At 59.1% G+C, this 13,184-nt stretch overlaps 2 protein-coding genes across 6 annotated transcripts in view; one reads left to right on the top strand and one right to left on the bottom strand.

The window, feature by feature from the left end:
• Positions 1–5,679, top strand: part of TPCN1 (two pore segment channel 1) — a 40,921-nt gene extending 35,242 nt beyond the window's left edge. For all 4 annotated transcript variants that reach the window (XM_086856026.1, XM_086856029.1, XM_086856027.1 and 1 more), the window contains exons 25-27: positions 1,095–1,231; positions 1,934–2,014; positions 3,088–5,679. In XM_086856026.1, coding sequence (XP_086712152.1) covers positions 1,095–1,231; positions 1,934–2,014; positions 3,088–3,210 — 341 coding nt within the window. In that variant the 3' untranslated portion in view covers positions 3,211–5,679. The remainder of the gene's footprint in view (positions 1–1,094; positions 1,232–1,933; positions 2,015–3,087) is intronic.
• Positions 5,680–6,574: 895 nt separating this feature from the next.
• On the bottom strand, positions 6,575–11,796 carry SLC8B1 (solute carrier family 8 member B1). Of its 2 annotated transcripts, none has more exons than XM_086856032.1 (15): positions 11,533–11,796; positions 10,969–11,121; positions 10,820–10,872; positions 10,666–10,723; positions 10,324–10,456; positions 10,067–10,234; positions 9,874–9,981; positions 9,735–9,791; positions 9,402–9,532; positions 9,079–9,220; positions 8,687–8,808; positions 8,334–8,487; positions 8,165–8,245; positions 7,606–7,670; positions 6,575–7,522 (listed from the first exon to the last, which is right to left on the bottom strand). In XM_086856032.1, the coding sequence occupies exons 1-15, from the start codon at positions 11,668–11,670 to the stop codon at positions 7,325–7,327; spliced, it is 1,761 nt and encodes a 586-aa protein (XP_086712158.1). In that variant the 5' UTR covers positions 11,671–11,796; the 3' UTR covers positions 6,575–7,324. The 2 variants fall into 2 exon arrangements, with proteins under 2 accessions (XP_086712158.1, XP_086712159.1); XM_086856033.1 differs by having other exon boundaries at positions 10,324–10,428; positions 11,529–11,755.
• Positions 11,797–13,184: the final 1,388 nt, after the last annotated feature.

The raw sequence follows: 13,184 nt of genomic DNA, 5'->3' as shown, positions 1-13,184 counted from the left end.
TGTGATATTCCTGTCTGGTCTTTCTGCTCTGCCCCTCATTTCTCCCCCAGAATTCCCCAAGAAGCATGTGTGGGTGTATTTATGTGGGTTTTATATATGTCTATATGTTTGTGTGCACACACACATACAAACTTAAACCACTTGAGCCATTTCAACCAAATTCTTTGAAAATGGGAAGTCTGTGTGCATTTCATGCGAGATTTCTAGGAAACCTTGCAACAATGATGTAGCAAAGCTCAATAATTTTTTTTTAAACCAATTTCCCTTCCTCACTAATACACTCACTGATGGCAGGACGTGTCTCCAAGGTGATTTGGACTTTTTGCCATGACCTGGAGGACTACAGACACTGCCTGTCCATTCTTCCCACGTTTTCTGGTTGTACTTAGGCTGCTGACTCTGTGCTGGTTTTGGACATGCCTTCTCCTCTAGGAACTGGCAGTGACTGGGCTCTCCATCCCCCTCATTGCTCACTGTCCTTTTTCTCCTGAGCTGGGGGGTCTGAACTGCAGGCACCTTCCTGACCTGCTAATTCAGGTGCCAAAGCCACACTAATGGCTTACAGCCCTTCTCCTGCTATTCCTTCACCTGAAGGTCACAGCTCCCCGTTTTTTCAGGTGCCAGAAGATCAAATTTGTGTGGCCCAGGAGCTGTTAATTAGGGAAACACTTGTTTGCACCCAGTTTGGAGGGAGCAGTGAAGGGCATTGGTCAGCCCTGGACTCCCAAGCCCGCTTAGGCAGGTGAAGGTCAAAAGGCAGCAACTCTTGTGTGATTATTTGATTTCTTAATTTACAGGTTAGCAAAAAAGCTACAAGATTTATTTTTTTTTTAAAGATGCCTAGGAGCCTGATGAGAATAGTTTGAGTCAGAAGGTTTGCTAGCCCTACACACCAGTTAACTTTCTCCCTGCCTTATTGGGGGTCTAGCATATCCATGTTCCAGTCCCAAAAGCAGGTACAGACTGTACCTGACCTCTGGCTTGGCCCTGTGTGCTTTAGGCTTTGCCTTACAAGGTTATTGCAGCAGCTGTTGAAGCAATGCTCATCTTGGAGACTTTTTTTTTGTCTCTCTTTCTGTTTCTTCCCACTCCAGAAGACAATGGCATTGTGCTGGAGAAGGAGATCTCCAAGGAGGAGGTGATTGGCATAATTGAGCTGTACAAGAGGACTTCAGCTGCCACTGAAACAGCTCAGCTGCAGAAGATCGTGTTGCAGATGGACAAATACGGGGTAAGAACACTGCAAGGTCTCACCTGCAGGAGAGGGAGGTGTGCCAGGCCACTTTGTCTGTCTGGAGAGAGAAGATCCACCTGCCTCTGCAGCACTGAGGGCTGAGCTGCTGGAGGGACTCTGCAGCACCACAAAATGTTGCTGCTCTAGAAAAGCAGCAGCTGCTCCTTGCTTAGCCTTGACAAAGGCTCGTCCCTGCTGTCTGCAAACTTCCCTTAGAGCTGTCCTGGCCCCGTGCTGACTGAAAAAAAGCATATTTATTTTTCCTCTAAGGAAGCCACTATCTCATAGTTCTCCTGCCTCTCTCTGTGCCGTCATGCCCTGAGGCTTGGACAGTCCTGGGGCATTATGCAGCAGCATGATGGCATTGATCCCAGGTCTTTCCTTTCTCCATGGCACTGCTTATGCTTCCATTCTAAAGCATGGGAAATGAGCTCTTGTCTCAGAACTGTTGTCTCATGCATCTGGGAAGAGCTGAAGTGGTTGTTTAAATAATGACCATTGTGCCCCTGTGTCACCATGACGTAGGGAGGGGCTGCAGCCTCTCAGGTGACAACAGGAGGAGCTTGGGGTAGTCTGAGCTCATCAGTGGGTGATGGGTGTCCACAGGAAGCATGCCTGAAGTTCCAGGACAGATCCAGCTGCTCAGTGACTGATGAATGTCTTTTTTGGTGTTTCCTCCTCCTTGCCCCAACTCTTTAGCAAATGTCAATGGTGTTTCTGGGACGCAGGTCGAGGACCAAGAGTGATCTGAGTATGAAGATGTATGAGGAGGAGATACAGGTATGTGAGCCTGAGCTGGAGCTGTGCCACCAAGTCTGTGGTGAGAACATTCCCTGGATTAACAAGCCATCCTTTCAGGCACTGGGGACTGCTTTCCTCTGAGGCCAGGGGTTTGTGAAACCACAGAGCACATCAGAGCTCCTCAGTGGGTGCAGGTGTGTCAGGCCAGGCACAGGAGCCACGCTGGGGGTGTGCACAGGCACTTGTGCTTTGCTGAGCTGCCCTGGGCTCCCCAGGTGTCTGCTGGGGCTGGGCTGCTGAGCACAGAGCTCTTAAACCTCTGGAATGTGCTTGAGCTTGGGTGTGTCAGTCTGACACAGAAACCAGGGCTTGTCCCAGGCAGGGCTGCCTGGATTGCAGGCTGAGCAAGATGGGAGACAAGTAAATCAGCAGATTTCCCTGGGTTTTTAGCACCTTCCTGCCAGTGCCATCTGTGGTCAGGAGCTTTCTGCCGTGGGTTTGGTCACTGTCCTGCCAAAGGCAGTTGAAGGTCATGGGCTAATGTAATGATCAGTGCTGAAAGAATTAGCCTTGTAAGCATTTGAGTCTGCCCTTTGTTCCCAGAGCAGACAGATTGGGGATGAATGTTGAGCCCCCCTGAGGAAAATGCACATTATTTACCATTTACATTATTTACCATTTACATTATTTACCATTTACATTATTTACCATTTACATTATTTACTGGGTCACCTGCAGAGAAACTCCCTGCCTGTTGTGCTTGGTCTGTGCCTGAGGGATGGGACATCCTGGCACACCCTGGTGCTGCCCAGCACCAGGAGCAGCTCTGCAAGTCCCAGACATCATGGGAGCAGCTGTACTCAAGCCCTGGGTGTTCAGGAGGGACATCTTGAGGGGAGGGATGTTTGCTTGGGCTGTGGGTGGCGAGGTCTCGGTGCACCCACCACAGCCATGCTGCAGTTAGCTGGGTTGTTCCAGGAGTTCAGGATCTATCCAGGGCTTTGGAAAGAGCCTGAAAACAGGTGCCCTCACATGGCAGAGACAGGAGGCTCTGCCCTTTTGGGGTGTGTGGGGCACAGCCTGATCCCTGCCTGTTTACTCCCCTGCTGCAGGAGTGGTACGAGGAGCACTCCAGGAAAGAGGAATCTCAAACACCACTGCAAGAGCCTGCATCTGCTTCCAGCAGCTCTCTGAAGCCCCTGAGCCTCCGACAACGCTCCCAGACTGTCATTTAGGCCTAGCTAACGCGAGCCACCTTCTATGCAATAACCTAGAGTATTCCTCCCCAGGCTGTATTTTGGGAGGGTGTATATAGATCTGTCAGTGTACCAGTGTAGGGATCAAATCTCGCCCCCAGCAGTGGTTGCTGAGAAGCCAGAGGTCTGGGGGGCTCTGGGGAAGGCTGCTGCACACAGATGGAGTGTGATGCCATGCTCAGCACATCTGGGCAGAACAGAGCCCTTGTCCCCCTGAGCCCTTTCCCAGGCTCCAGCTCCTGCTGCTTGTCTTACCACTAACAGACCTTGGGGAAAGGGATGTGTAATCCATTAACAGCAGGGAATTCGCTGAAGTCACCTGCTTAACAGCAAAACTTGGGCCCTTTTGGAAGATCTCTGTTGCTCAAAGGGTACCATTAACCTAGGGACAAAAGATCAGGGAGTGAGTTCTTGTTTCTTCTCCACCTTCCTTACGCAAAGAAAGGGGAGGTGGTGTGAGATCTCAGCACTTTGGAAGGGCAGCCTGCCCTCCCCCTCCTTTTTGGCACACCTAGATGCACTCCCTGTAGTAGCTGCAGCTCTGATTACTGAATTTCGCTGTCCCTGAGCAGTTCTGAGGCAGAACTGAGGGCCAGCACCTCATGTTATGACCACAGGTGGGACCGGGCTTTGGAGACTCTCTCTGCTGTATCTGCATCACTGCTGGTCAGTCCTGCCCATGGCACTGCCTGGCCTTGGGGTCACCTCTGCAAACCCCAGAGCTCCTGGCTGTGTTCAGGGAGGAGGATTCTGCAGGGTGATGTGGCTGTTGGGCTCTGCCACCTGCCCTGTAAAACCTCCCTGGCTGGTCCTTAGCTCGGATAAATGGCTGGGAATAGTGGAAGGTTTTGTAGCTCCAAGTTTGGCTTTTTTCTGGCTGGCTCTGGGTTAAGGAGGGCTCCTGGGCATTGCACAGTCCTGCTGGTCAGTCCTCAGTCCAGCTGAGCGAGTCCCAGCTCAGAGTGGGGCTCCTCCCTTGCAGGGATGTTTCTCAGTCAGATCTTGGGAAGATCCACTGAAGAGCTCTGCTGTTCCCCTGGATTTTGGATGCAGGAGAAGTGTGAAAGACAAGGATTCTTCTCACCTGTCTGCTTTTCTGCACCTGAGAGCTGAGGGATGAGGAGGAAGGGAGGAAAAAGGGATCCCTTCCTAGCTCTGCCACGTTTGTGGGACTGTGGCACTCGTGTCATCAATTATTAACATTTGTCTCTCCAGGTCCCTCTTTTCCCTGTCAGCACTGGAAGGTCTGAGGGCTGGAAGTCCCTGGCAGCTGCCAGGTTCCCTCGCCTCTTGCTGTTTGATCTTCCCTCGGGTTCAGACTAAGAGTGGAGCTTCCTGGGGAGGCTTCCTCCCTCCTCCAGGTGCACCAGGCAGTGGGACACGTGTCCCCATTCCCTTTGTCCCTCATGCCTGTCCTTTCCTTGGTGGCCTCACCTCGTGGCACAAGGACAGCAGGAGAGGGCTGACCCTACCTGGGCAGCTCAGGAGCATTTCCTGAGTGGGTGAGACTTTCAGAGGGAGGCAAGACAGAGCTGCTTCTGGAAATCTCTCCCTCCATGGCACGGTGGGAGCACTTGGAAGCTTTCCAGGCAGCACACACGCACCAGTGACTGCTCCCAACCTTTGCCAAATTCCCTGGGTGCCTCGTGGTAACTTGTTGTTTCCTTTCTGGATACTTGCAGGTATGAAACTCCTTCTGAGCTGACCCATGAAGGACTTTAAAGGGCTGTTTTCCAAACCATAAATTCACCCACAGGTTAACAAGCAGTGCAGTTGTTGCTCTTGCAGTTGCTCTGCGTGGAGTCGCAGCCCGGGAGGTTGATCCAGATTAGTCCTGGGGCTGCAGGAGATGGTGTTTATTGTGCTTTAAGTTGTGGGCAGGAAGAATGAGCATTATGAAGGTTAGTGGGGGGAAAAAATGTGGCTGTGTTTAATCTCCACGTTCCCCTACAGCCGACTTCTGCTGGCAGAGCTGTCAGTGACATTTTCATTTTTGTTTTGGGTGTTTTCTGGGTGTGAAAGGAGCTGTGGCTTTAAGCTGTGGTGAGGAAGGCTCTGGCTGCTGATCATGCAATAAAGGGCTCCCTGGAGGGCTGGGGGTCAGGGTGCTGCCTCCAAGGTGTTGATCCTCCCCCACACACCCGCTCTGTTCATTATTTTTGTAAAACCAAGGAGGGTGGCAGGAGTTAGCTTCTTCCATATGACTTTGGAAGGAAACAAAAGTTTGAGTACGGGGCATCCCCTTCTATTTATCCTCCTCTCCCTCCCCCGACACACAGACCGACGACGGAGACAATCATTTTGTAGGGAGCACGGGAGGAAGCACTGCAGGATTTTGTATGCTGGTGTTTTGTTTATAAAAAAACCCCGATTTTATGGACGTGTCTGTCAGATGTTCTCTAGATTTTTTTCAGGCGCACTAATAAAGAGCATCCTCGGCTTCGTAAAGGCAGCGGCTTCCTTTCCTCCTTCCTGTGCTATTCCAGAGGTGGGGTTTGGCCAGGCTGGAGCATTTCCAGTGTTTGAAGAGGAGCCTGCCCGCCCTCTCCGGTGGCAAGTGCTTGTGTTGGGAATATTTTGCCTGCATGCTGAGCTGCTCTGCATTCCTGTCCCAGGACGTGACAGAGCCTTCCCTTCCCTTCTGTTCCCCCCTGCCAGGGGGAAACATCAAGAAAACAGTTCAAAGTTGTGTTTTCTAGAGCTGCCCCGGTGCAGTGTTGAGGCCAGAAGGGGTCTTTGACCTCTGTCCTGGGATGTGGGCCAGGATTTTTCGATTGCTTTAGCCCTGCTTGTGGCAGGAAGTGGGCGTTGTGGCCCGGAGCGAGTTCTGGACAGAGCCAATGGCTGCAGGCACAAGGCAGTGTTATTTTCTTGTGAAAGCTGCTGGTATCTGTTAGAAAAAGGAGAAATGCTCCAGGCCCAGGAGGAAAGGAGGAGGAACCAGGTCTAACAGTTGTGGTGTTTGCCCAACACCCCCCTGTCCTGTGGGGCAGGGATGTGGCTGTCCCTCTGGAGTGACAATTTGCTTTCCAGCCTGTGTCCTGTGGACCCTCCAGCTGGGAGCAGAACCATCCCACCCATTCCATTCTCCTGGCACAGTGCAGGATTCCCTGTCCCCAGGGACTGAGCCCGTGCTGTGGCCATTCCCAGTGTGACAGCATGTGACTGCTCTTGGGACATCAGCTACTGGAAACCACTTCCCACCCCCTCGGGAAAAGCAGCTCTGGGTGTCCCAGGCTCCTGGCTGTTCCCTCTCCCCTCCAAAGGCTCCGTGCTGAGTAAGGGCTGTGTCACACCAGCACAGAGCAGGAGGAACGGCCCCTGCAGCAGGCAGAAGTCAAGGTTGGGTTTGTGGGGGTTTTTTATTTATATTTTTTTATTGCAACTTTTTTACAGTGCCTAAATCTAGTCCTGCCAGAGGTCAACACTGTGTGTGGAAACCTCCAAGTCCTTTCCTACAGCTCTGCCCACCCCAGGAGGAGGTGAAAAGTAGGATCTGAAACTCAGGTTGAAAAACATGAGTTAAAAAAAGCAGGGGAAACCAGCCTCCCTTGGTTTGGTGTTTGTTTTTCCCTCAGGCTTTGCCTGCACTGAACCCAGTGTGGCCCTGGAGCACTGTGTGCCCTTAACCCTGTCTGGCTGTGCCCTGTCGGCTGTTCCAGGCCACAGTGCCAACGGGGACAGTCCTTCCCAAGGACAAAAGTGTGCCTGGGCCTTGGCAGTCCCCAGCTGTGTCCCACGGCACGGCATGGAGCTCACCAGGGGAGGGTGGAGCAGCTGAGGAGGCAAAACTGCTGCTGTGCCCCTGAGCTGGAGCCTCCCCAGCCTCTGCTCCTGCCACTGCCGCCAGACACAGCTGAGGGTTTGACGTGGCTCCCACCCAGAGTTCCTTAAACTACAGGGATTAGAGAGCGAGGAGAGGCTGTGGGCACCGGCAGCTCCTTCCCCAAAGGACAGCAGGGGCCGAGGGCTGGGCTGGCACCTCCAGCACGGTGAGGTGCCCTGGTCCCCCTGCCAGGGCCGGGAGGGGACAGCGAGAGCCCAGTGCGGTGGGGAGGCAGAGCCAGAGCCAGGGCTGGATCTGCCGGGGGGCTCACGGCGTGGAGAAGCGGATCACCCTGAACTCGGTGAGCAGGGCCACGCACAGGAACAGCAGGTAGTAGGCGATGAGGCAGGCGCCGTAGGCCTTTCCCAGCTGGAAGCACTGCGCCGGCACCGTCACGAAGGAGAACACCAGGCTCAGCCCCAGCGCCCCGGCCAGCACCCACACCAGGGGGCTGTCAGGCTCCAGCTGTGGGGAGATGAGGGTGATGTGGGGTGACACCGGCGTCCTGCTGCCAGCCCGGCCTGTGTCACCGTGTCACGCAGCCCTACCTTCACCAGCGGCTGGCTGCCGGTCATCTGCAGCAGGCAGCCCAGCCCCACGCCCACCAGGATGTCTGGAGCACGTTCAGGATGGACACACAGCGCAGGAGAGCTCCAGGGAGCACAGCCCTCTGCCCCACATCCTCCTCCTTCCTGCACCTCGTGGCTAAAGCGTTCTCTCTCTGTGCTGAATCCAACCCTGAGCACTCCAGGAGAGGCTTCAGCCCGCTCTGAGCACCACCCAAACCCCACCGGGGTGAGGCACGGTCCCCTCCCCTCCTTCCCTGTGGCACATCCCAAATCTCCATCCCAAACTCCTGCCCTGCTGGGGCAGCTGTGGGGACAGGGGGATGCTGCTGGCTCTGTCCCTGCCACCCCCAAATCCCTCAGTGTCCCCTTGCAGTGTGAGAACACGGTGGGGTGTGCCAGCACCGGGGGCACTCCGGGATGCTCCTGCCCAGCTCCTCCCCAGGGATCCCGCAGCATGAGGAGCTCTCCCTGGGCTGTAGGCAGGGAAACTGGGGCTGCTCCTGCCCCATGTGCCACCACCCTGGCATGCTCAGGATACTGAAGATGATGCCCCCGAAGCAGGCGGAGAAGGCCATGCGGGGGTAGCCCTGCCGGGCCATGGTGAGGTCGGAGAAGGTGTCTGTGGAGGGAGAAAAGGAGACCTTGAGGATGGCAGGGGGACCCCAGGGTGTGCCAGGGGGGGCACTGGGGAGCAGCAGAGCCCTCACCACCGATGCTGTTGCCCCAGGCCAGCAGTGTCAGGCCCAGCACGGTGTTGCTGAGCTGGAAGATGATGCCCAGGGTCCGCAGGATGTTCACCAGCTCCGTGGCCGCAGCGTTGATCCACATGGCACTGGCCAAAAAGCCAAGGAAAGCAAACACCTGACAGGAAGAGGAACAGGCTGGTCCCTGTGTGCATCACCCAGGACCCTGCACACCTCCTGGCATCCCTCTTGGAGACTTGGCAACTGGGAGAGAGGTTTTCTCTCACAGCTTCCTGCTGTGCCCCAGTACCCTCAGCCCATTCTGGAGCAGGCTGTGCTGGTCCCTGGTGGGTGTTCAGGGCGGGGAGACACCTTACACAGTGATACTTGGGTGGCTCCTCATTGCTTGTGGTGATGAAGATGATGAGGGCCAGGGCAGAGGCAACCAGTGTGACCAGTCCCCAGACTGGGAAGATGCCCTGGATCTGGTACAGCCCATCTGCACAGGGTGGGGAGAGGAGGCATCAGAGAGGCTGGGACAGGATCCCACCAGGCTTGAGGCTTTCCCTAGGCAGGCCAGGCCTGCTCCTGGCCCAGCCCCCCACCCTTGTGAGGGTATATCCAGCTGCAAACACAGCTTGGCTCTCCCCTGCCCATCCCTCCTCCCCACAATGGGACCAGCTCTGACAGGCTCCTGCAGTCCCCAGGGCTTTGGTGGCCATCTCAGCCCTGTCCCCTTCTGGAAGCTGGGACTGCCCCAGGCTCTTACAGGCGCCTGACTTCAGGGTGAGGACGCAGAGCAGGGGGCTGGTGAGGATGTGCAGGCAGTTGAGGGGTCTCCTCCAGTTCAGGTCATCCTTGTCGGGGTCCACAACGGGAACGGTGAGCAGCAGCACCAGCTCCACGGGCACCTGGCACGGGGGACACCCATCTGGGACACCCTGCGAGGTGCCCCATGACCTGCTCCCGACCCCACTGCCCCTGTGCCACCACCCCCACTGCAAAGCCCTGGGGGGACAGAGCCCCAGGGGCCAGCAGGGATGGGGATGCTCCTTGGGGGGCTCCTCCTGGCTCATGTTCCCCCCTGCTCACCTTGAAAGCCTTGAAGAGCCTCCAGTACCAGGGCTTCCTCCTCCACTTGCGGTAGTCCAAGGGGCTGAGGGCCGTGGTGAGGATGCGCAGGGAGGTCTCCTGGGAGGGCAGCAGGGGCCGGTACTCCTCTGCTGTGAGGGGCCACGGGGACTCAGTGGGGTGGGGGCTCCCTGTCCTCCCCAGCCCTTCCAGCATGGGGCTGCAGTTCCCTGTGTGTCCCCAGGGAGCTCCCCCTGCCCCAGGGGCTCAGTCACACCTGCAGCAGCCTGGGGGGGCTCTGGGACCCCCGAGGACTGAGCAGAGGCAGCCCTGAGCCCACAGGGAACAGCGTACCATAGTCCCCACTGTTTGTGCCCGAGGGCTCCGGCTCTTCCACATCTGTCGGCATCTCTGTGGGGAAGAGGAGCGGGCAGGGGCACTGGAAGGGGACCCCAACACAGCGGGGGTCCCATCCCAGCTGGGCAGCCCTTACCTGGCTCCCAGGGTCCGGGAGGGGCCAGCCCGTCCCCCCGCTGCCGCCGGTGGATCCAGGTGCAGAGCACCACGGTGAGCACGTAGAACACGTAGAGCCCCAGGTACCCTGAGATGGGGGAGTCATGGGGGGGTCACGGCACCCCCATCACCCCCAGGCTGCTCCCACCATCCCCAACTCCCACAGCGCTCACCCAGAGCCTCTCCCAGCCTGATCCTGCCCAAGTAGAGGACCACGAAGGTGAGGAAGACGGCCACCATGTAGAAGATGACGTCCCTGAGGAAGGGCCTGGAGGCGGCCGTGAAGGGCTTGACCAGGGCGATGCCCCCGGCCAGCACCGTGGTCACAAACACGCCGGCACCTGCCAGCACAGCGGGACCTCGGCACACGGGAACATCCCACAGCTCCCAAGTGCCACCCCACGAGGACATGGCAGCGGGGTCTCCTTACCAAAGATGGCCCCGATGGCCAGCCCCGCTGTCCGGGGGTTGGAGAAGGCCACCATAGCACTGAAGACATCAGGTGCCCCGTTTCCAAAGGCCAGGAATGTGACACCATGGAGAGGGGATGTCAAGGAAAAGGCCTGGTGTCCTCCTCCCCGTGGGGACTGTGTACTCCTGTCCAGTGCCAGCACACGACCACTTGTCCCGCTGTCACCTCCAGCTCACCCTCAGAACTGGTTGCCCCTGGCATGATGCTGAGGGGACTCAAAGTGACCCTGTCACGGCCACCTCCCCTGCCCTGTCCCCACACCCCCCCTGGCTGAGGGCCCCTGTGATTTGCCAAGGATACTGCCACGTTGTGGGACAGCTTCAGGTTGGTGGAGATGGCTGATAAATTGGGGCAGAAGCTGGAAGGGCAGAGAAGGAGACAGAGAGAGGTGATGGGGCTGCTTGGGGCTCCTGGTCACTCTGGGGACAGTCCCCTCCTCTGTTGGGCCACTCACAACTTCTCTGCCGTCACACCGAGGATGACGAACAGGTACAGGAGCCAGAGAGCCTGTGGGGTCAGGGGTGGCACAGAGAGGGGTCACGGGGGTCCCCAGCACACCCCCCACAGCAGAGCATCCCCAGCAGTGCCCTTTCCCGTCCTTACATAGAGGGTGACAGCCAGGGGCAGCAGCCGGGGCGGGAAGACGCAGAAGACCCCATGGAGGTAGTCGAGGAAGCCCCCGTCCAGCCGGCAGTCGGGGTTGCTCCGGATGAAGTGGCACCACTCGGAGCTGTTGTGCTTCCGAACCTCCCAGCACTGCGGGGCACGGGGGAGGCTTGGCCGGGCCCCCCGAGCTCCCACCGCCCCCACAAGGGCCGGATGGGGCTGCTTTTGGCAGGTCATTGTTAACCCTGCCTCAGTTTCCCCACCTGTGCTACATGTGCGTGGGTCGAGGGCTGTGCCAGGGCCAGCAGAGGTGGAAACCTTTGTCCCCACCCTGTCCTTGTCCCCACACAGCCCACACCCACCCCGGGCCATGGGAAGGCGCCGGCCTGGCAAGCAGTGAGGTTTTCGGAGGAGAAAACCAGCAGCGGAGGAAATCCTGGTGAGATCCCTGCTGCGATGGCGGGGTCATGGAAGCAGGGACGGGACGGGACCGCAGCACCCCGGCAGCACCCAGATCCCTCCCGGCGTCCCCCCCAGATCCCACCGCACCCCCAGACTTACATCCAGGCCCCGTCCGTGGCTCAGAGCATCCCCCCCGGGAGGCATCGTGTGCCCCACGTCCAGCAGCAGCGGGGGCCCGGCTGGCAGTGCCCCGGCCAGGCTGAGCACCCCGGCCAGCCCCGTGGCCCCCTGCCCCATGGTCCCCTGGCGGGGACAGCCCCGGGGGACACCTACCACCGGCAGCGGTCCCCGGGGGCCGAGAGCGGGGGCTGCCCCCGGGCCCCCATCCCGCGCTCCCCGGCCGGGGCGAGGAGGGGTTAAAAATTAAGAATAAAATTGGAAATTATGATTAATGCTAAAAATAATAAAAGGGATAAAAAGCGGAGCCCCCAGCGGGCAGGTTGAGCCCCTGCCGCCGCGCCGCGTCCCCGCCGGGGGGCTCAGCCCGGGACCACCCCGATGGCAGGGACGGGGAATGGCACCCGCACCCCAGGGACAGGGACCGGGGGACCCGGGGCACCCCCGAGGGCAGAGCGGGGACAGAGGGGCGGCGGTGCGGGTGGGGACGGGGACCCCGGGGGGGTGTGGGGGATCCCGGGCGGGGATGCGGGGATGGATGGGGGTACCCGGGGACCCCAGCCGCGGCGCGGCCCCACCGTGTCGGCTCGGCCCCGCTGCCGTGCGCGGGCAGCTGATCCCCGGCGCCCCCCCCGCCTTAAAGGGGCCGCCACCCTCCGCCCTTAAAGCGACAGCGGCGCTTTCCCACGCGGCCGGCGGCGGAGAGGGGACACACGGCTCTCTGCCTCGTGCCGTCCCTTCGGGCCGGGACACCCACCCTGCGTGCTGCGCCCACCTTTGGGTACAGCCCCGCTTTGGGGTGACCCTCTGAGAACCCCGCTTTGGGGTGACCCTCTGAGAACCAGCGGGCCCAGCGCGGGCACACCCGGGGATGGTGTCCCGTGATGGGGCGGCCTCGGGGGCTGTAGAGACCCCCGTGCCGGCGGTCCGATACCCCCCGGAGGAGCCGGTGCCCCTCTCCGCAGCCGTGTCCCCAGCTCCGGGACAGCCCAGCCTCAACCGTGCCCCGTGCAGGCGCCATGTCCTGTTTGTGGGGTGCCGGTCGGCCCCCCTGGCCGGAGCCCCAGGATCCTAATGGGATTCAGAGATCCATTTCCCAGCCTGGCCAGTTCCTCGCCGGAGCTGCATTCTGCCCCTCTCCCCGGAGAGAGGTGAAAGGAGGTGCACAAGGCCGGGGCTGCCGCGGCTGTGGGGCGCAAGGGAAGCGGCAGCACCCCGCGTGTTCTCCCTGCCCCGAACACGGGGACACACCGGGGGACGGGCGGGTCCCCGCGTGTTCCCCCAAAAGCGGGGCACGGCTGGGGCAGGGCTCGGGAACCTGCGCACATCTCCTGCGGGCGTGGCGCTGGGAGAGGCGGGATGGGAGCGTGGATATGAGTGTGGAGTGGTGGGGCAGCACATGGGGGACGGGGGCTGATGTGGGGGGCCCTAAGGGGTCCCCACGGCCACAGAGCGGGAGGGGGCGTGGCCACACCAAGCCCCGCCCCATGTGAGGCGGTCACACAGGCAGCGCTGTAGGGGCGTGGCCAACACACGCTCCGCCCCCAGGCAGGGCTCATCCCATTGGTGCACGGCAGCTCCATTGGGGGCGTGGCCTCACAGACGCTCCGCCCTCAATATGCCCCGCCCCATTA

Source organism: Cyanistes caeruleus, chromosome 18 (genome assembly GCF_971803275.1).
Source record: "Cyanistes caeruleus chromosome 18, bCyaCae1.hap1.1, whole genome shotgun sequence".
NCBI lineage: Eukaryota > Metazoa > Chordata > Aves > Passeriformes > Paridae > Cyanistes > Cyanistes caeruleus.
Note: the sequence above shows the minus strand (reverse complement) of the source record. Positions and strands in the feature narration are given on the sequence as shown.

Bases quoted from the DNA above. Each gene is read 5' to 3' on its own strand.
- SLC8B1 (XM_086856032.1), bottom strand. From the start codon at position 11,670: ATGGGGCAGGGGGCCACGGGGCTGGCCGGGGTGCTCAGCCTGGCCGGG. The intron at 9,533-9,734 runs GTACGCTGTTCC...GGCCCCTCACAG, and splicing joins CACAAACAGTGGGGACTATG to CAGAGGAGTACCGGCCCCTG. The intron at 7,523-7,605 runs GTAGGGCTGCGT...ATCTCCCCACAG, and splicing joins GCAGCCAGCCGCTGGTGAAG to CTGGAGCCTGACAGCCCCCT.